This window comes from Dasypus novemcinctus, chromosome 11 (genome assembly GCF_030445035.2).
Source record: "Dasypus novemcinctus isolate mDasNov1 chromosome 11, mDasNov1.1.hap2, whole genome shotgun sequence".
NCBI classification, from domain to species: Eukaryota; Metazoa; Chordata; class Mammalia; order Cingulata; family Dasypodidae; genus Dasypus; species Dasypus novemcinctus.
In genome coordinates this window covers 4,360,436-4,381,844 of record NC_080683.1, presented here as the reverse complement: position 1 = coordinate 4,381,844, position 21,409 = coordinate 4,360,436, and the positions used below count along the sequence as shown (strand labels likewise).

General features: G+C 49.0%; 1 protein-coding gene across 1 annotated transcript in view; it reads left to right on the top strand.

Annotated features, from left to right (window-relative positions):
* LOC101435064 (HLA class II histocompatibility antigen, DQ beta 1 chain-like) overlaps positions 1–21,069 on the top strand; it is a 56,938-nt gene extending 35,869 nt beyond the window's left edge. Inside the window, exons 2-7 of the mRNA XM_058306548.2 lie at positions 11,573–12,002; positions 15,704–15,973; positions 18,866–19,147; positions 19,593–19,703; positions 20,143–20,166; positions 20,722–21,069. Of these exons, the coding sequence (XP_058162531.1) occupies positions 11,894–12,002; positions 15,704–15,973; positions 18,866–19,147; positions 19,593–19,703; positions 20,143–20,166; positions 20,722–20,735 (810 nt within the window). The 5' untranslated portion in view covers positions 11,573–11,893 and the 3' untranslated portion in view covers positions 20,736–21,069. The remainder of the gene's footprint in view (positions 1–11,572; positions 12,003–15,703; positions 15,974–18,865; positions 19,148–19,592; positions 19,704–20,142; positions 20,167–20,721) is intronic.
* The last annotated feature ends 340 nt before the right edge of the window (positions 21,070–21,409 follow it).

Genomic DNA, 21,409 nt, shown 5'->3' with positions numbered 1-21,409 from the left:
GTTCACTCAGATTATTGAATTTTTATGTTTATATATTTTGCCAAAAATTGGGAAATTTTCAGCCATCATTTTATCAAGTATTTTTCAGCTCTGCCCTCTTTGTCCTTTCCATAACTCCAACAGCATAAATGGAGATCTTTGTTATATATGATCCAACTGAGGCTTCTTTCTTTTTTTTTTTCAGTCCCTTTTCCCCACTTGGCCTTTTCTGATACCAACCTGGTGGTAGAATACGAGTGCTTCCTTACAGTATGCTATATCATTAATAGTATGCTATATCCTTATAGGACACATATGAACACATAAAGTATGTATGCAACATTTTATTTTATAATAACATTTCATTGCAGCATGTACTCTTTTTAGCAGGTCATAACTAATATGTCTATCATCCCAAAGCCACTTTTTATGCAAGATTATTTTACATAGTGAGAATTATTTCTAAGCCTTAAAATAACTATGGAAATAGCTCTTATTTTGCCTATTTTATAAAGAAAGAAGTGTGACTTGGAGTCATTTATTTGTCCTAAAATAATAATTGAAGCTTATATTCAGACATAAATATGTCTGTAACAGTTTGATATTATTGATGAATTCTAAAAAGAAATATTGGATTATGTGTGTAAACTGATCTTTTCCTCTGGGCATATTAGATTATATTGGATTCATAGGTTTACTTGATTAAGTAATTTTGTAAACCTCTTGTGCCAGTAGAGTATTGAGTCCTCACCCTTTGGTGGGTAAGATAAAAGCATGGCAAAGGACAGAGTTAAAGGTTTTTGATGTTGGAGTTTTGATGTTGAAGTTTGATGCTGAAACCGTAAGCTGGACCCCCTGGAAGTAAGCTCACAGAGGAAAGAGAAGCAAGCCCCAGGAAGAAAGGAACCCAGGAAGCCTGAACCCTCACAGACGTTGGCAGCCATCTTGCTCCAACACGTGAAAATAGACTTTGGTGAGGGAAGTAACTTATGCTTTATGGCCTGGTACCTGTAAGCTCCTACCCCAAATAAACACCCTTTACAAAAATCAACTGATTTCTGGTATTTTGCATCAGCACCCCTTTGGCTGACTAATACAATGTTACACATTCATTTTTTAGCTACACCTAAAAGCACTTTTTCTTTATTCTATTTGCCTATTTTCTCTGAACAAAGTCTGATTCACTTGCCATGGACAAGAATTGTGTCAGTTTTTGTCAATGCTCTGTGGTTCACAGCACCTCTTTAGGTCAATACAATGTGGAATATGGGATAAGGAGAGTGTGAGAGAAGCTAGAGAGACTTTAGCAGACTGTCTTCAAGTCAGATAATATGCTTATGGGTAGGTCTCACTCACATATTCAGCTGTATAAAATCTCATCCTGACTTTATATCTATATTCAAGTAAGAGGGTAATGAGGGATGTAGCATATAGAACACCCAATTCAGTCCAGAATTTAGGAAATCTTCCTGGTCCATGGTCCCTAACAATAGCATAAGTTTTCCTGTTTGAGGTTATAAGATTAATCTCCACCAAAATATTATTGCTGATGTTGCTATTGTGCATAAAACAAAACATGACCTGAGATATGGGTTTAAGTGGGACTGAAGTATCTTTTATATATAGCCAGAGTTTTTTAAATAGCCAGAGTTTAGAACCTCTATTCACTGGCTAAGAAATTACTGAAGAAGGAGACACTTTAAAAATTCCCCTAGAGAAATACATAAGGTTTCTCTTGAGATAAAGGTACATGGTGAGCTCAGAGCTAGAAGTGTGGGAGAACTGGTCTTTGAAGATAGACCAGGCATCACCAGGGAAACAGAAGCAGAGATGAGACCAAGAATCAGAGATGAGCAGGAAAGACGGAGATGTGTAGGTGAGCTCTGAGTGGCTAAATCACCAGGGGCCCCACTGATGTAGAAGATAAAGTGAATGATAGGAAGAAGGAACCTGAAAAAATGGTCAGGAAAAAAAGCTCAGTCATAGCACAAGTCGATAGCATGTGTTTTTGGTACCATTCTTCTTGACCTCCAAGGGTCATTTGCCTGTAGCAGGAAGAACCATGAAACTGATGACCTCTGGCTCCTATCTCAGGATCACCCACTTACCTCATTTTCGCCAAACTTCTCCAAATACATCATGTCACCTGATTTCCTATCTTCTTACCAAAGAACTCCTCATAGTGTTTCACCTTTTACTCTAATGTCCTCCAAATTCAATCTTGAACTTCTCTATGCAGTTTTCCCCATGGTCCTTTGGTTTGTGGGGCTCTATCACAGCACAACCCCTGGATGAAGAGGAAGTAGTCCCACATGATGCCCATGTCAACCTCCAAACACTGGTGTCTCTCTCATCTCTGAAAATATGTTTGCTCCATGATTTTTGGAAAAGAGAAGATGCTTGATTGGAACTCACAGGGTCTGGCAGGGACTAGCAATTGCAGGAAGTGGCCATTGATCATAGAGTAGAAAGTGGGGATGCAGGTAGAGTTGAAATACGTAATCATGATATCCAAACTGGTCTTCATACAAACAATGTTTGTTCTCATTCCAAAGGGATCACATTCTACAAACCTATCAAGCTCAGGCTGCTCCTACCCAATATTCATATAGAACTGCAGATCTGAAACAAAATTCTCAGGCAACTGGCACAAAGAGGGTACTGGTGTGGTCAGTGGCTGACCAATGTTGGCAGAGCATGGAAACAGGAAAGGATGAGTTAGAAGGAAGGTAGGTAGATATGGTCATGTGTATGCACACTAAGCAGAAACCAAATCTAAGACTGCAGCCAATGCTTGAAAAAGCCAGGACATAAAATAATGATTTCCTTTCTTTTAATGTTAGGTTTTTCCAGGCATCTGGGGGTCTTACTGGGGAGTCTGATATTTGAGAAGTCTTTGCTGGAAATAAATCAATAACAATAACTTCTGCTCACCCTCAAGGCCTGTGTCTGATGGATCAGTTAGATAATTTGCCAAAAGCTCAATCTACAGAATGACTAATCAGAGTAATAAGCTTAAGTATTCATTTGCTGAATGATCTATAGACCAGATTTAATAAATTTAGTAATTTACCAAAACTTTGTTTAAGGAAAATTTCCTTGAGATCTGATATGATAGGTAAAACCACAATAGCCCTGTGTGAAGGTTGGAGATGGACCCTCTGAGAGTGGGAGTGTAGTGGATCCATGATCAAATGCATCTGATATGCTTTCCTATCTCTCTTTTCCTCCACAATGATGAGGTAAGAGGTGGGAATTTGAAGCCATGATGATTCCATTATCAGGAGAGTGATGAGAAATTACAAGAACACTTTTCTGTCTTTGTTAATGATGTTTAAAGAAAAGAATTGTTGGGAGTGAATGTAGCTCGATGGTTAAGGATCTGCTTCCCTTATTCAAGGTCCTGGGTTCAATCCCCGGTATCTCCTAAAAAATTAAAAGAATTGCCAGGTATTATACTGAAAACTGATGTATATATAGCATGCCATAGATTGCTGAGAACAACATTTATACCTGCAGTTCATGACCGAGGTCTTGTGAGGTGTGTATTCTTTCTACAGACAAGGCAAAACTAAGTCTTCCAAAGCTAAAATGGCTTACCCAACTCCACTCTGCTATTGATTTGACTCTTACTTCAGATTCTTTAACTTGCTATGTTAAAGAGATAATTTTGTGCAGAGGAAAAGGAGCACGGAAAATTTATATAACTGGTTACCCAAGAGGTTATATAGGGAATCTATGTAAATTTTTACAAAAAGATTTAGCAAATTTTATGGGTAATCTATCAAAGAATTTTTTTAAAAGGAAAATAAAATTCCGGGGAAAGCATTTTAAAAAATTTGCTGAGATGCTTTATTGAGTTATAATATACATATCGTAATCTCACCCATTTTAAGTGTTTTTTTCTGTTCTAATTTTCTATTTTTTATTTTTATTTTTGTAAATACTTGAAAATATTTAAAAGATAGTTAGATTATACAAAATGTTACATAAAAAAAATATAAGCGGTTCCCATATGCCCCACTCTCCGCACCCCCCACCCTTCCCCACTTTAACAACCTCTTTCATTAGTGAGGTACATTCATTGCAATTGATGAATATATTTGGAGCATTGCCACTAATTATGGATTAGAGTTTGCATTGTGGTTTATATTCTCTCCCACTCAATTCTGTAGATTATGGCAGGATATATAATGACCTGTATCTGTCATTGCAATGTCATTCAGGACAATTCAAAGTCCCAAAAATGCCCCCATATTACATCTCTTTTTCCCCTCTCCCTGCCGTCAGCACTTCAAGTGACCACTATTTCCACATCATGATATAATTTCTTCCATTGCTGGAATGCCAATAAGTCTATAGTAGAATACCAGAAAGTCCACCCTAGTTTGTATTTAACTCCCCAATCCTGAGGATTTTGGGACGGTGATGCCCACTTCACCTCTAATTGAGAGGAGGCCTCGATCCCATATGGCAGATGGATGGGACTCTCTTGCCTGCAGTTACAGACTCTCTTGGTTCCTTGGTGGGGTGGTTGTCTATCCACGTTGGTTGTCCTGGGTGAGTCCAATGAATTGGAGTCGGTGTTGCAACTATGCTGAGGCTCAGGATCCACCTGGCACATGGACAGCTCAAAGATTGGGGAAAGCATTTTTGATGATTAATTTCATGTGTCAACCTAGATGAATTATGGTGTCCACTTGTTTGGTCAAACGACTGGCTCGATTGTTGAGGGAATGTGGGAACCTCTTATATTTTTTAATGCAACTTTTTTGTGATCTATGTATCTTTGAAAAAAGACAATTAAATTTAAAAAATTGAAAAAATATTAACATACTTAAATGGCAATCACAAACAGAGAAAAATAAAATAAAAAGAACAAATGGTTTAAGTCCAAATTATAAAAAAAAGCATTAGTCATTTGATTGCACCTATGGCTGATTACAATAAAAAAGGAGATTGTTTTCAGCAAAAAGAGAAGTCTTCTCATCCCATCAATTGGAGACCTTAAAGGGAGAATTAATGATTTAGCAGGCAGAAAGAATTTCTATCTCTACTTCTGCCAGGTGCCTTCTCCTGGGGAATTCACTGTCACTTTCATTATAGTTTCCTGCTTTCAGCATGCCCTGTGAAAATCTCCATGGTCATGTGAGCCGATTCCTATCATTAATCTCTTAGTGTGTGTGTCCATATACAGACATATATATATAGTGAGAGAAACAGGCATATGCATGTATGTATGTCCTGTCAGCTCTTTTTCTCTAGAGAACCTTGACTAGTACAGATTTTGGTACCAGAAAATGGGGTATTACGGCTACCTAAAATGTGGAAACAGGTTTGGAATTGAATAATGAGTAGAGGTTGGAAAAAATGTGAAGTGCTTGACTGAAAAAACCTGGTTTGCTTTGAACAGATTGCTGTAGAAGTGTGGATGCTGAAGGTACTTCCAGCGAGGTGTTAAGGGAATGTGCTATTGGAAACTGGAGGGAAGTCTATCCTTGTTTTAAGGTAGCCGAGAACTTGGTGAAATTGCTTTCTAATGACAAGAAACACAGAACTTACAAGCCATGAACTTGGGTATTTATTTGAGGAGATTTCCAAGTTAAGTGTGGAATATGAAGCCTGGCTTCTCTTTGCAGCTTATAGTAAAATGCAAGAGGAAAAGGATAAATTGATAATTAAACAATTAAGCATAAAGGAAGCAGAAACTGATGATTTTGAAAATTCCCAGCCTATCCAGGTATTGTGCTCAGGGCTACAGTGGAAGTGACTCTAGCAGAGCCTCCCCTGAGCTTCCACAGCCAGTCCCCTGAGAACGGGGTTCCATGGGAGGGTGCCACTGAAAAAGCCCCTCTGCTGGAGTGAGCGTGGCCCAACACGGACCTGGCGGACATCTCAGAGGATGTCGGGGTTGGAAAGGAAGCTCCAGGAAGGATCTGCTGAGAGTCCTTACGTCTGATGGGCTCAAACCCCTTGGATTATATGCAAAGCCAACCCTGAAATTTGTAAGAACTTACACAGACTGAAAGGAACAAGAGAAAAGACGAATGGAAGGAAGAATGACTTCCAGGGCAGAACCGCGGAAGCAGAGGTCTGGAGGGAAGGGAGCTCCTCAGGCAAGGGAGTGGCTCCACGCACGTGTGTGATAAGGGTCGCCACACCTCTGTCCTGGGGAGCGGCTTGCTGGAGGGGCACCCCTTGCACCCTGATGTTCAGGGAGAGTGCAGGCACCGCAATGCCTGGAGATGGTGGGGCAAGCCCTGGCATTTGCAGAGAGCCTACCTGCCATCCAAATGCTCAGAGAGGGCAGGATTGACACTCCAATATTAGGGAGGGCATGAAAGAGTGAGTCATGTATCCCAGGAAAAATCATGTTCTTAACCGTAACCCATTCCTGTGAGTTTGATCCCATTGTAAATGGGACCTTTTGAAGATGTTATTTTTTCCCCTCCCTCTCACCCGCCCCATTGTTTTTTGCTCTGCGTCCATTTCCTATGTGATCTTCTGTACCTGTTTCTCTTTTTGTCTTCTCTTCTTGTCTTTCTCCTCTGGGATTCACTGGGATTTGATCCTGGGGACCTCTGATGTGAGAGAGATTCCCTGCCAATTGTGCCACCTCAGTTCCTGGTCTCTGCTGTGCTTCACCTCGACTCTCCTCTTGTCTCTCTTTGGTTGTGTCATCATCTTCCTGTGTGACTCACTTACATGGGCCCTTGGCTTGCCATGCAGACACTGGCTCAACATGCAGGTGCTCACACAGGCACTTGGCTCACCGTGTGCGCACTCAGCTCGCCATGCGGGCACTGTGTGGGCACGCGGCTCACCGTGTGAGCACTCAGCTCGCCACGCGGGCACTGTGTGGGCACATGGCTCACCGTGTGCGCACTCAGCTCGCCACGCGGGCACTGTGTGGGCACGCGGCTCACCGTGCGGGCACTCAGCTCGCCACGCGGGCACTGTGTGGGCACACGGCTCACCGTGTGAGCACTCAGCTCGCCACGCGGGCACTGTGTGGGCACGCGGCTCACCGTGCGGGCACTCAGCTCGCCACGCGGGCACTGTGTGGGCACGCGGCTCACCGTGTGAGCACTCAGCTCGCCACGCGGGCACTGTGTGGGCACACGGCTCACTGTGTGCGCACTCAGCTCGCCATGCGGGCACTCCTGTGGGCACACGGCTCACTGTGCAGGCACTTGGCTCACCACATGGGCATTTGGCTCACTGTGGGGCACTTGGCTTGCCCTGGAGGCACTGGCTCATCACGCAGGCACGCTTTCTCTTCCTTTTCACCAGAAGGCCCCAGGAATCGAACCTGGGTCCTCCCATATGGTAGGTCCTATCAATTGAGCCACATCTGCCTCCCTGAAGATGTTATTTTTAATCAAGGTGTGCCCATCTGAGTCAGGATGAGCCTTACTCCTACTACTGAAGATTTTATGAAGAGAAAGCACATAGAGCAAGAAACTGGAAGCTCTAGGAACCTGAAAGAAAAAGGAGAGGACATAGCCATGTAACAGAAAAGCCATGTACCCAGCAAGAATAGCCAGCCCACAGCCTGCTACCTGTCCTGCAAGCAAGCCATCTAGCCTCTGGACTGTGAGCCAACACATTCCTGTTGAGCACTCATCGCAGGGAATTTGTCTTAGCAGCTGGGAGACTAAGGCATCATTTCTAATTATAATACTAGAGATACTGAGGAGGCCATAGGTCCCTTCACAATACACGTTTCTTGATTCTGAATTGAATGCAGGGCAGGGTCCTGGATGGCCCCCCGTGAGGGGGCGACTCCTATTCACACTTAACCCACAGACCCAGCACAGATCCAAGAGGTGCTGGCCAGGGAGCTAGGGATCTCTCTCGTTTCCAAAGGAAGGTGCTTATGACTTTTATCTCCCCCCGAGGGAGCAGAGCATGTCCCCTGAGCAATGTCTACTGTAACTGTCCCCTTGGTAACTATTTCTTCATCTACCCACATGGGTCTACGCTGCTCTCCTCCTAAGGCCCCACCTCCACACAGCCCCAGCAGGGGATTGCTGTGAGGCACCAAGAGGGTGGTTTGCCTGAGTCAGCTTCTCAGGCCAGGCCAGCGGAGGCTGCCCTCCCTGGGGGCCAGTGATGTGGAAAGTGCAGAGAGCTGGAGAGAATGTGGGGTCAGGTGGGAGCAGCTGGCAGACACCCAAAGCAGGCCTCTAATGAGGTTTCAGCCAGTGGAAGAAGGGTTCTCACTGATGCTTTGTGGCCAGGTGGAAGCTGTGCAGACCCGGTGAGATGGGGAAGCCCCCAGGCCTGGCGCGGCCGCAGCCTACGTGCACCACACAGCCCAGAGCACAGCAGAGGGGCTTTTCTTTAGGGCAGGAGGGAGGGGTGGGAGGGAGGCCTTTGTTTATTCTGAGGGACCCTGGGGTGGGGACAGAGGGCATTGAGGGCGTCTCCCCATTCCAGGGCTGCGTTTGGTGTTTCTCCTCTCTGCTTTCATTGCTCCAGTGTGGACTGGGGTGACTCTGACCCTGAGTTTGCCTCTGCTGATGGGGCTCAGTGCACCTGTTCCCAGACGCACCTGCTCCAGATCTACACAACTAATACATAATGGGGGAATAGCTCAGCGCCTTCACAGGCCACGACTGGAAACTTCTCGTTGTGGTCTCTTCCCTATTTCATTTACCTTGTTAACTTTGTATTCACAGGGAATAGGGAGAGAGAGTGACGGGAGAACAGAGATGTTTTTGTCTTGTCTGTGGTTATAATTTATATCTGCTAGGCTTTATAAGTTTTCTTTTTTACACTTTTTAAATTAAAGTTAATAGATCACAAAGAACATTACAATAAAAAACATTAAAAAAACATAAGAAACATAAGAGGTTCCCATATACCCCACTCCACACCCCTCTACCTCATCATTTTTTAAATTGTGTTTTTTTGAAGATATATACATCACACACAAAAAATGTTACATTAAAAAATATAAGAGGGGAGGTGGACTTGGCCCAATGGATAGGGCGTCCTCCTACCACATGGGAGGTCCACGGTTCAAATCCCGGGCCTCCTTGACCCGTGTGGAGCTGTCCCACGTACAGTGCTGATGCACACAAGGAGTGCCCTGCCACACAGGGGTGTCCCCCGCGTAGGGGAGCCCCACATGCAAGGAGTGCACCCCGTAAGGGGAGCCACCCAGCACGAAAGAAAGTGCAGGCTGCCCAGGAATGGTGCCGCACACACGGAGAGCTGACACAGCAAGATGACGCAACAAAAAGAGACAAAGACTCCCGTGCCACTGACAACAACAGAAGTGGACAAAGAAGATGCAGCAAATAGACACAGAGAACAGACAACTGGGGTGGGGGGGGGGGGGAGGGGAGAGAAATGAGTAAATAAATAAATCTTTAAAAAAATATATAAGAGATTCCCATATACTGCCCCTCCAACTTCTTCCACACCAACAACCTCCCCCATCATTGTGGCACACTCATTGCACTCGGTGAACACATTCTGGAGCACTGCTGTACCACATGGATAATAGTTTACCCTGTAGTTCACACTCTCCCCAGTACATTCAGTAGGTTAAGGCAGGACATACAAAGTCCAGCGTCTGACCCTGCAATATCATTTAGGACAACCCAAAGTCCTCAAAATGCCCCCACATCACGTCTCTTCTTCCCTCTCCCTGCCCTTAGACAGGAGCAAGAAAAGTGTGATACTAAATTTATTAAAAGAATAGATCGATATTGCTGCCGTTTGACATTTGGTGTTTAAGGCTGGAAGAGGATGACCTGTAATTCAAAACATTTGCTCTCTCATTAACACCATCTATGCCATAAAACAGATGGTGACTCCATTAATCAATGAATGGATAAACAAATGTGGTATAAACATACAATGGAATATATTTAACTATAAGAAGGAATGAAGTCCTGATGCATGTGTCAGCATGGATGGACTTTGAAGACATTATGTTGAGTGAAATTAGCCAGACACAAAAGGACAAACATCGTAGGATCTCGCTTGTATGCACTAATTATAATAAGCAAACTTATAAAACTTGAATCTAGAATATAGTTTACCAGGAGATAGAATGAAGGCAGAGAATGGGGAACTGATGCTTTATTTGTACAGCATTAGGTTGATAGTAAAATTTGGAAATGAATGAGGGAGATAGCTGTATAACATTGTGAGTATAATTAACACTGCTGAATTATGTGTGAATGTAGTTGCAAAGGGAAGTTTAAGATCATATATGTCAATGGAAGAAAAGTTAGAGGGTAAAGTATGGGACTATATAACACAGTGAACCCTGTTGGGGACGATGACCGTGGTTAATAGCACAACTATTAAGAATGTTGATTCATAAATGTGCATTGCTGTTACAAGGTGTTAATAGAAGGGTGCCATATGGGAAAAATACACTTAATGCAAACTATGGATATAGTTAACAGTAATGGCTTAATATTCTTTCATCATTTTGTTACAAAGGTACCACAACAATGCTAAGTGTCAACAGTAGAGGAGCATAAGGGGTATGGGGCTTTTCTTTTTGGAGTAATGAAAATGTTGAAATTGAATGTGGTGATGAATGCAGAACTCTGGTTATACTGAGAGACACTGATTTTACAATTTGATGGATTGTATGAAGTATGAATATATCTCAGTACAACTGCCTAATAATAAAAAAGCTAAAGGTGTCTGTGTCCAAATGCTGTGAAAGTTTGTGGATTGTGCTTCAGCTGACACAATCCTGTTTCAGGATTGTGAAACCTGGTTCTTGGTTCAGGGAGGGTTTAAGCAATTAGAGATTTTATAAGGGAAAAGTCAACTTCAAATTAATTTTTCAAGTACTTTCAGAAAGCATGAGTACAATAGATTCTTGCATAAAGAAGCATCACACTTGTAACCACGGCTGGGTGTCCTTTATTTTTGCTTGTTTTTTTTTTTTTTTAAAATATTTATTTATTATTATTATTTTTTTAATTACATTAAAAAAAATATATGAGGTCCCATTCAACCCCACCGCCCCCGCCCCCCACTCCCCCCACAGCAACACTCTCTCCCATCATCGTGATACATCCATTGCACCTGGTAAGTTCATCTCTGAGCATCACTGCACCCCATAGTCAATGGTCCACATCATAGCCCAGACTCTCTCACGTTCCATCCAGTGGGCCCTGGGGGGATCTACAGTGTCCCGTTTGTTTTTTTTGGTAACATATTAACCCCACATTTACAATAGTTACTCATAGTACCTGGGAACATTTTGCATATTAAGCATTTATATTACTCTTAAATCTGTATATATGAAAATGTAGATGTTACATGCTGAAATATACACATTTTTACAGAGAAATTAGAGGCAAAAAAGAGGTTCAGTAATTTGTAGGCTCATCATTTCTAAGAACTCTGTCTCCCACCACAACTTAATGCTCCTCAGAGTGTCTAAGATAATAGAAGTGGACATCTCTGTGACAATAATTTTCCCTCTCATGAAATATGATGTACATTTACATTCCCCTATTAAAATTCCAAGTATAAGAATAAGAGGTTTTAAAATAAATATCACAGAGAAGTCTGCTCTTGAACCATTTATCTCTTTTATTTCTTTAAGCCCCTAAGGCATTGGGTCTTCAGATCTGGACAGGCATCTTCTATACTTGAGAGGAAATCTTCATCTCAGATGTTCGTCTGGTGCAATCTGATGAAGACACTGTGGGAGGCACTGGATTGAGACCTTCATAAAAAAACGTCTGCCCGGAGACAGATGAGGCACTTCAGCTCCAGTGCTGATTGGCTCCTTTTCTAGGGACTCTCCAATTCTAACATGCATGGAAGAAGCATGAGCCAGTTTTTATTCTCTACTATGAGTCCCTCTGCTCCATAGGTGCGAGCTGTGTGGACTCCCACAGCTCTTTCTCCCTTGACCTCAACTATGGCTGGGAGGCTGGCTCTGCAGACCCCCAGTGGGCTTCGGGCCGCGTCTGTGGTGCTGGCCCTGCTGGCTCTGAGCACCCCGATGGCTGAGGGAGGAGACGCTCCACGTAAGTGCAGGACAGCTGTCGTGCAGCCACCAGGCTGGGGAGCAGGGTCCGGGGACCTGGGTGTGGGGCTGGTGTGCTCCATGATTGCAGAACAGTCTTTTAGCAGAGATTTCTCTTTATTGGGAAAGAAACTATGCTACATTCTTGCTTCCACCTTCTAGCGATGAGGTGAGGACAGACCTCATGCTGCAGATTTATCCTTGGGCACGTTATATTGGGAAGTGGGTCACGAGGTATGTATCTCTTACCAGTGACATGGCAAAGTGATTTTGGGGCTATTTTTGAAGATATGAATTTCTTCAAAGACGACAAAGCAGGATTTATATCAGGGTCACCCAAGATCTTGTCTAGACTAAATAATTGTCATTTATATGAGAGTCTGGGTTAGGGAAATGTAGGGCAGCGATGGTCTCTCTAGTTTTGGTATTTGAAGGAAAAACACACATTCCTGACTTCGAAGGGAGAGCTGATGAGGCAAACTCTTGGCATTTGAGAAAAGCTCAAACTCTTGTTATCTGGGTGACCTATGACAGGAGTCTGAATTTCTGATTTTACTGACTTATTGTCAAAAACAGTGACTAGGGTGGGAATCAGAGACTTGAGTTGACAGTGGATTAAATTTAGCAGAAAGGAAAATGTGAAGAAGGGACGAAGCACTGAGAAGTCACTCATTTCAGAGGCAGGCTTAAAATCTTTATGTAAATTCTTTCTCAGTCTTCCTCACAGCCCTCTGGGTAATTCTGCGACTTTCCTTTTGCACATTTATACCTGTGAGTGGCTCTGTTAAGGAACCTCCCAGGCTGGCGGCTGGCGGCTGGCCCAGGTTAGCTGGACTGTAATTTGAAAGTCTGCACTCTTTTCATGAATACAACGTTCCTCTCTAGAAGGAAGACATCCTTCCTTCTGACCTAACAGGAGTGAGGGAACCTTACTCTGGGGTGAGGGGGCGGCAGAAACCTGGAGTAACCGGGGCCCGGGAGGAGGGCGCTTGTCCAGAAGAGAAACTGCCTGTGAGGCCCAGGGTAAGGCGATGCTCCCTGAGTTCTAGGCTTTCACTTCGTCTTCCCCGTCATTTCCCTCCACCCCTGGGCTTACGTGGAAGCCTGGTTGCCGCTGAGGGTCTCAGGACTTCTATGAAGATGGGATTGAACTGCGTGTGTGCTGATGCCTCTACCACTGGGCCGGGAGCAAATCCACCGCCGCCCTCTGTGCAGGTCCCAGGGCGTGACCGCAGGCCCGGGTCCTGCCCGCAGGGCGGGGCTTCCCTCCCTCCCCGCCCCCGTGTGCTCCCTCAGAGCAGGGCGGGGCTTCCCTCCCTCCCTCCCCGCCCCCTGTGTGCTCCCTCAGGGCAGGGCGGGGCTTCCCTCCCTCCCTCCCCGCCCCCGTGTGCACCCTCAGGGCAGGGCGGGGCTTCCCTCCCTCCCTCCCCGCCCCCCCGTGTGCTCCCTCAGGGCAGGGCGGGGCTTCCCTCCCTCCCCCCCGTGTGCTCCCTCAGAGCAGGGCGGGGCTTCCCTCCCTCCCCGCCCCCCGTGTGCTCCCTCAGAGCAGGGCGGGGCTTCCCTCCCTCCCTCCCCCCCGTGTGCTCCCTCAGAGCAGGGCGGGGCTTCCCTCCCTCCCTCCCCGCCCCCTGTGTGCTCCCTCAGGGCAGGGCGGGGCTTCCCTCCCTCCCTCCCCGCCCCCGTGTGCACCCTCAGGGCAGGGCGGGGCTTCCCTCCCTCCCTCCCCGCCCCCCCGTGTGCTCCCTCAGGGCAGGGCGGGGCTTCCCTCCCTCCCCCCCGTGTGCTCCCTCAGAGCAGGGCGGGGCTTCCCTCCCTCCCCGCCCCCCGTGTGCTCCCTCAGAGCAGGGCGGGGCTTCCCTCCCTCCCTCCCCGCCCCCCGTGTGCTCCCTCAGGGCAGGGCGGGGCTTCCCTCCCTCCCCCCCCCCCCGTGTGCTCCCTCAGAGCAGGGCGGGGCTTCCCTCCCTCCCCGCCCCCGTGTGCTCCCTCAGAGCAGGGCGGGGCTTCCCTCCCTCCCTCCCCGCCCCCGTGTGCACCCTCAGAGCAGGGCGGGGCTTCCCTCCCTCCCTCCCCGCCCCCCGTGTGCTCCCTCAGAGCAGAGCGGGGCTTCCCTCCCTCCCCCCCCCTCCCCCCCCCCCGTGTGCTCCCTCAGAGCAGGGCGGGGCTTCCCTCCCTCCCCCCCGTGTGCTCCCTCAGAGCAGGGCGGGGCTTCCCTCCCTCCCTCCCCGCCCCCCCGTGTGCTCCCTCAGAGCAGGGCGGGGCTTCCCTCCCTCCCTCCCCGCCCCCCGTGTGCTCCCTCAGGGCAGGGCGGGGCTTCCCTCCCTCCCCCCCGTGTGCTCCCTCAGAGCAGGGCGGGGCTTCCCTCCCTCCCCGCCCCCGTGTGCTCCCTCAGGGCAGGGCGGGGCTTCCCTCCCTCCCCGCCCCCCGTGTGCTCCCTCAGAGCAGGGCGGGGCTTCCCTCCCTCCCCGCCCCCGTGTGCACCCTCAGAGCAGGGCGGGGCTTCCCTCCCTACCCGCCCCCCGTGTGCACCCTCAGAGCAGGGCGGGGCTTCCCTCCCTCCCTCCCCGCCCCCCGTGTGCTCCCTCAGAGCAGGGCGGGGCTTCCCTCCCTCCCTCCCCGCCCCCCGTGTGCTCCCTCAGAGCAGGGCGGGGCTTCCCTCCCTCCCCCCCGTGTGCTCCCTCAGAGCAGGGCGGGGCTTCCCTCCCTCCCTCCCCGCCCCCCGTGTGCTCCCTCAGGGCAGGGCGGGGCTTCCCTCCCTCCCCCCCGTGTGCTCCCTCAGAGCAGGGCGGGGCTTCCCTCCCTCTCTCCCCGCCCCCCGTGTGCTCCCTCAGAGCAGGGCGGGGCTCCCCTCCCTCCCTCCCCGCCCCCCTGTGCTCCCTCAGAGCAGGGCGGGGCTTCCCTCCCTCCCCGCCCCCCGTGTGCTCCCTCAGGGCAGGGCGGGGCTTCCCTCCCTCCCCCCCGTGTGCTCCCTCAGAGCAGGGCGGGGGCTTCCCTCCCTCCCCGCCCCCGTGTGCTCCCTCAGAGCAGGGCGGGGCTTCCCTCCCTCCCCGCCCCCGTGTGCTCCCTCAGAGCAGGGCGGGGCTTCCCTCCCTCCCTCCCCGCCCCCCGTGTGCTCCCTCAGAGCAGGGCGGGGCTTCCCTCCCTCCCCGCCCCCGTGTGCTCCCTCAGAGCAGGGCGGGGCTTCCCTCCCTCCCCGCCCCCGTGTGCTCCCTCAGGGCAGGGCGGGGCTTCCCTCCCTCCCCCCCGTGTGCTCCCTCAGGGCAGGGCGGGGCTTCCCTCCCTCCCCGCCCCCCGTGTGCTCCCTCAGAGCAGGGCGGGGCTTCCCTCCCTCCCTCCCCGCCCCCGTGTGCTCCCTCAGAGCAGGGCGGGGCTTCCCTCCCTCCCCGCCCCCGTGTGCTCCCTCAGGGCAGGGCGGGGCTTCCCTCCCTCCCCCCCCCCCGTGTGCTCCCTCAGGGCAGGGCGGGGCTTCCCTCCCTCCCCGCCCCCTGTGTGCTCCCTCAGAGCAGGGCGGGGCTCCCCTCCCTCCCTCCCCGCCCCCGTGTGCTCCCTCAGGGGAGGGCGGGCAGCTGAGGAGCCTCCCGGGGCCCCGGGCGGGGGAGGCGCAGGAGGCCGGGGTCGTGCCCCGGGGCTGAGTCCACCCCCAGAGGTGCCGACGAGCCCGGGGCGGGGCCGAGGCCGCCGTGACCCGCCCGCGACTCCCCGCAGAGGACTTCGTGTTCCAGTTCAAGGGCATGTGCTACTTCACCAACGGGACCGAGCGGGTGCGCCTTGTGACCAGATACGTCTACAACCGGGAGGAGTACGCGCGCTACGACAGCGACGTGGGGGAGTACGTGGCCGTGACGGAGCACGGGCGGTGGACCGCCAAGCACTGGAACAGCCAGAAGGACGTCCTGGAGGGGACGCGGGCGGCCGTGGACACGGTGTGCAGACACAACTACCGGAATGAAGAGAGCACCAATCTGCAGCGGAGAGGTGAGCGCGCAGGTCCTCAGCCTCGGGGACCCGGGGGCCCAGCGAGGGAAGGCGGGCGAGGGGCGGCCCCCGGGACCCCAGCCCCAGTCCGCCGGGTGGGGGAGGGGCCTGGCCCAGGCTCGAGTGGAGACGCGGGGGGCTGACGCGCACCTGCCTGTCCCGCGCCTCCCCCTCGCCCCGGGCCCTCTCTGCTCCGCTGATCTCTGGCCCTCGTTCCGCACATCCCGCCCCGCCTGCTCCTGCTCCTGCTCCGCCTGTTGCTCGCTCGCTTGGCCTGAGCACTGCCCTCTGCCCCGTGCCGCCTGTCCTCCTAGGAGCATCCTCAGCTCTGAGAGGGCCAGGGCAGGGCTGTCCCCAACTGGGCACAGAGGCCCTTCACAGCATAATATGTTTTGACTGTGGTTTCAGTTCATTTTCCTTTTCAATCCTATTTTTACGTGGCTGTCACTAGTCTGGAGTTTTGAGACCAGGGTGCTGTAGTAGGGCAGTTTCAATTGCTTCTCCTATCCCCAATACTGGACCCATTGACTGACACAAGAGCTCTACAGAACTGTTAAAATTACTGAATTCATGTCCCCAGCTGCCCATCCTCCACTTAGGCCCAAGAGAAATCAGAAGGGCAAATAGAGCCGTCAATACTAAATTAATTATTCTTTACTATTTTGTTTAATGCTACATTTTAAAATGAGCTCTTATTTTAGATGAGGATTCTAATAGTTTAAAATCTGTGAATGCAAAGTCTGGGAAAAAGTGTTTGGCAAAAATATAAATAACACTTGAATGATTTGTGAGGCAGAGTTTTACTTTCTTAGAAGAGCCCCACAAGTGGCATAGTGGAAAGAGGGGGACTTTGGAGTAAATAAACCAAAAAAAAAAGCCATTATATTATTGAATGAAACTTGTTAAGTTTTGTTAAGTTTCTCTTGGCCTAGGACTCCCTCCCGTGGCTCACCATCTGCCTCGGGTAGAACTCCTGAAAGATGGTCCTACCCTGTGATGGGCCCTTGTTTGTAGGTAACTCCTTTGCTAAACACCATCTCTATTATGCCCTTTAACTGCACAGCAACCCTGTGAGTTAGGGATAGCACCCCTTACAGATGCCGAGGTTGGTGCATAAACACTCAGTAACAGCCTGCAGTTCCTCCTACCTCAGGAGTCCTCCCCAAGGTGCATGAAGCTCTTATGTTCTTCACCCCAGTGGAGAGAGTCTAATGAAGCAAAGCCTGGTCAACCCACTAGGGCCAGGAGCAGCGATGACACTCTCGTCTCCTATTTTCTATGTAGCTGGTACAAAGGGATACTTTTTAGGGGTTGAAGACTCACTGATTAATCCCTGGTTATATTCCCATTTCATTTTTGCTAGTTCATATAACTTTTAGCTTACTCTATACTCTTGTCTTTTTCCAGTCCATATCCTCATGCCACCTAGTACTTAGGTTTTTTCTATTTCAGTTCTATCCCATAAAAATTATTTTAACATTTTCCTTTTGAACTTGTACACTTTATTGTACTCCCAGTCTGTTCAAGGTGAAAAAAATTTATGGGTCTGTTCAGCTAACCGTGATTTCTGTTACACACAAGGAAAGAGAACCTGAACAAGAGTTAATCTCTAAACTGAGAAGGTGACTCTTTCCAGTAAATGGCTCATGGTGGCATTTTAATTGGAATGCTGAGGCTGCCCACTGACTTCAGCATATAGCAGTTACACTTAAAATTTCACATTACATTCTCATTAATCCTTGCCCACCCCCACAAGAATCTCAATATTTTCTATAAGAGAATATACATGATAATGTCTGATTTCAAAACAAGGAAGAAATTCTTACGAGAGGGGAAGGTGGGTCATATTTGATCATGGATAGCCAGCTGAGAAGGTAAAGCAATTGAGGCAAAGGCAAATGTCATGTATTATCGGTGCTATTTGTTTTAAAATCTCCCCTATGTTTCCTTCTAAACTTCTAAACTTTTGAAATAACATCACTAGTTTGTTACTACACTGCAAGTTCTATAAAACTAGAACCATGTTTTGTTGTTTACTTTTGGTCCCCAGTGCTTACCAAATACGTGTTTGTTCAATGAAGAGAGAAAATTAATCAATCGGTGGATAAAATAAAGTATAGCTGGCATAAAGGATATGAAGATAGAAGTTTATGCATTTAAACATATGAATTTTTTGTGATGAGTTCACTATACAAAGGCATTCGAGCTACAGTTAGACTAACAGTTGAGAGGGAAGTTGTGTTGACTGGTCTCAGATTCATTCATATTACAGAATGAAAAATAAAGAATATGGCCTGTTTGAGAAACACTGTTTTATAAGAAGGATGTGATGGTCACTTGTCCTATTTATTGGAATAGAAATGTCTGTAAAATCTAAATTCTGTATCCATGTTACTATATTCACAGGGCCATGACAAGTTATGATGGTCTCACACCAGCAGGCGCAAGTCAAAGTTGTGTTTTCCCTATTGTGGGAAACACTGGCACTTAAAGAAAACAGTATCACAGTCCTAGGGTGATTCACCACAGCTAGCCCCAATGGTGGCCTTTGATGGGTGGGAGTGAGGGAAGGAATGCAGGCTTATTGTTGTTACTATTTTTAATTTTATGAATACTTGCCTGTATAATATTGTGATTTATAATTTTAAAGTGTTTCAGTTTTATCAGCACAGTGCCTCCCATAGAATGATTATTATGGTTGCTTGAGACTCTGAAAAATGAACCCACTACTAGGCATCATTGTAAGTGCAGAGCCCAGATTCTAGTCCAGGGCTTGGAATCCAGGGGTCTTTCCACTCTGGTCGCAGGATGGACTTGACCCCTGGGGAGACCTGCCTTGCCTGGAGGTCTTTCATCTCACTCACTGTGTTTCTCTGACTCTTACTCTCCTAGTGGAGCCCACAGTGACCATCTCCCCCTCCAAGACAGAGGCCCTGAACCACCACAACCTGCTGGTCTGCTCGGTGACAGACTTCTACCCAGGCCAGGTCAAAGTCCAGTGGTTCCGGAATGACCAGGAGGAGACAGCCGGTGTTGTGTCGACCCCTGTAATTAGGAACGGGGACTGGACCTACCAGATCCTCGTGATGCTGGAAATGACTCCCCAGCGGGGGGACGTCTACACCTGCCGTGTGGAGCACCCCAGCCTCCAGAGTCCACTCACAGTGCAGTGGCGTAAGCGCAGTTTCTTCCCTTTCCCTGAGGGTCCCCAAGACATAGGGTAGGGCCCCTTGGGCTCATCCCGTCCCACCCTTTTCCTGATGGCACTGCTGAGCTGGGAAGCACAGGAGGCTACAATGCCTCTTGTCCTGTCCCGGTCTCATTCTGTCCAGATGCCACAGAGATCACGCTGCACACTGAGGTTCAGGAACCCAGCCCTGATACTCTGAGCAATGGATTATTGAGGCTTGAGTGTGATCTTAGGATCTAGGGTGATGAGGTGTCTTCCCCACCCACCCACTGTGCCCCAGGGTCTAGCAGCGGGTCCCTCCTTCCTCAGCTGCTGTCAGATGGAGAACTGTGTTCCCCTGGCACCTCACTGCGGGGCTAGGACTGGTGTCCAGGCTACCAGATGGACAGTGGGGTGGGCAGGCACTGACCCCAGGCCTCTGCTCTCCAGGGCCACAGTCTGAATCTGCCCAGAGCAAGCTGCTGAGCGGCGTTGGGGGCTTCGTGCTGGGCCTGATCTTCCTCGGGCTGGGCCTTTTCGTCCATCGTAGGAGTCAGAAAGGTAAGAGACTCGGGGATGGGGCAGGTGGGCTCTGCCCGTGGCCCTCTGTCCAGGGAGGCCCCTGCCTCTAGCAAGGAAAGAGGCTGGATTGGTGGTGGAAGGAGATAGACCAGCCTAGGGGAATGTCTGGGTCTGATTTTACCTGTTGACAGGTAGACCTAGCACCCAAGGGACTGAGGGAGAATGTCCAGGGACTCCTTAAAGGTCAGCCTGTCTCACTGGCTCCTTTTTGAACGTTTCCTCCATGAAGAGGGTTAGAGCGTCGGCTTCCCGTCCTTCTAGTGAGAATTTCATTCATTTCAGGGCTTTTAGCTTAGAGTTGTTTAGACCTCATGGTGCTTGACTTGGGAGAGAAATTAAATTTCCATTAAGGTGCATATCTCATTTCCCTTTGGGCCTGTTTGCATCATGACACCTTTTCTGTATCTTCTTTTTGCAGGATCTCGAGGGCCTCCACCCACAGGTAATGTTTCTGCTCTGATCCAGTGGGGGCAGGGGGAGCAGGTGTAAGAGGAAGGGCCTGAGGAGAGTGTAGCAGACACAGGGGTCTCAGTTCATGCTCTGTTCTCTGCTACAGAGTCAAGAATTCCTGAAAAAGTTTACCCGCATTCCATAGGATATTCCAGAGGTTTTCCCCAGAAAGGGGCCATATCTTTGGTGACTCCTATCTCTTGAGAGTAAGAGAAGTGTGAGGCCACTTGGCACCACAAAGAGGTTCCTGCTGCAGACGTTTGGTAGCTACTGAAAGAGCCTACGATGATGAAAAGAGGGTGCATTATTATACAATTTACTAAAATCATGGAACTCTCATTCCCTAGAGGCGTATTCCCTGGAGGGGAACAGCTGCTCCCACACATCTACGTTTTACTGTAGCTCTGCGCTCACTTAGCGATTTCCCCTTTACACAGACCCTGGGGGCCTTGATGATGAGCTGTCCTGGACCTCCGAGGGGTTCTGCAGGGAAGGTGGGTGCCCCTCGGGGTGCCGTGCTCTCCTCACGCACCTCTGCCTCCTACAGGGCTCCTGCACTGACGCCTGAGGACTGCTGGATGAGATTATAGACTGCTCTGCTGCGATGCTGCCTCGCCTTGCCCAGATTCCCGGCGTCTGTCCAACCCTGGCTTCCCCTAGATCAGAGTCCTACAGTGACTGACATGCCACCAGGTCACCTCCTGTGGTCCTGCCCCAGGACCTTGCTGTGCCTCTGCTTCCTGCACTGAGCCTCCTCCTGGGCTGCCAGCTGCTCCCACTCAGGGCCAGAGGGTCTTTCTCTGTCCCTACAGAATGCTCAAGAGATACACATCCAAACTCTTTACATGAGTATAAAGCTTCTTACATAATTAAAAATGACCATGTTTTATCTTTACCCTGAGCCTCCTTAAGTGGGCAGACCAGGAAACCACTGAGAATGATGGGAACATATTTTGAGGTGATTCAGCCACCCCATGACTAGAACGTGGCTAGAAGCATGGGCTCCCATGGAAGCTGGGCAAGGAGGTGGAAAACCAATTCACTCGCTCCATCCTCTGTGGTCTCTGCAATTGATGTTCAGTGCGATGGCCTTAGGGTGTCCTGACCTCTTCCAGTTTGGTGCGTTTGTGTAAGTAATATAGTGGAGTTGTTTGGGGACAGATATGGTGATGCGTGATGTCACAGAGAATCAGGCTGATGTTTCAAATATATTTTTGCAAGTCACATTGATCAAG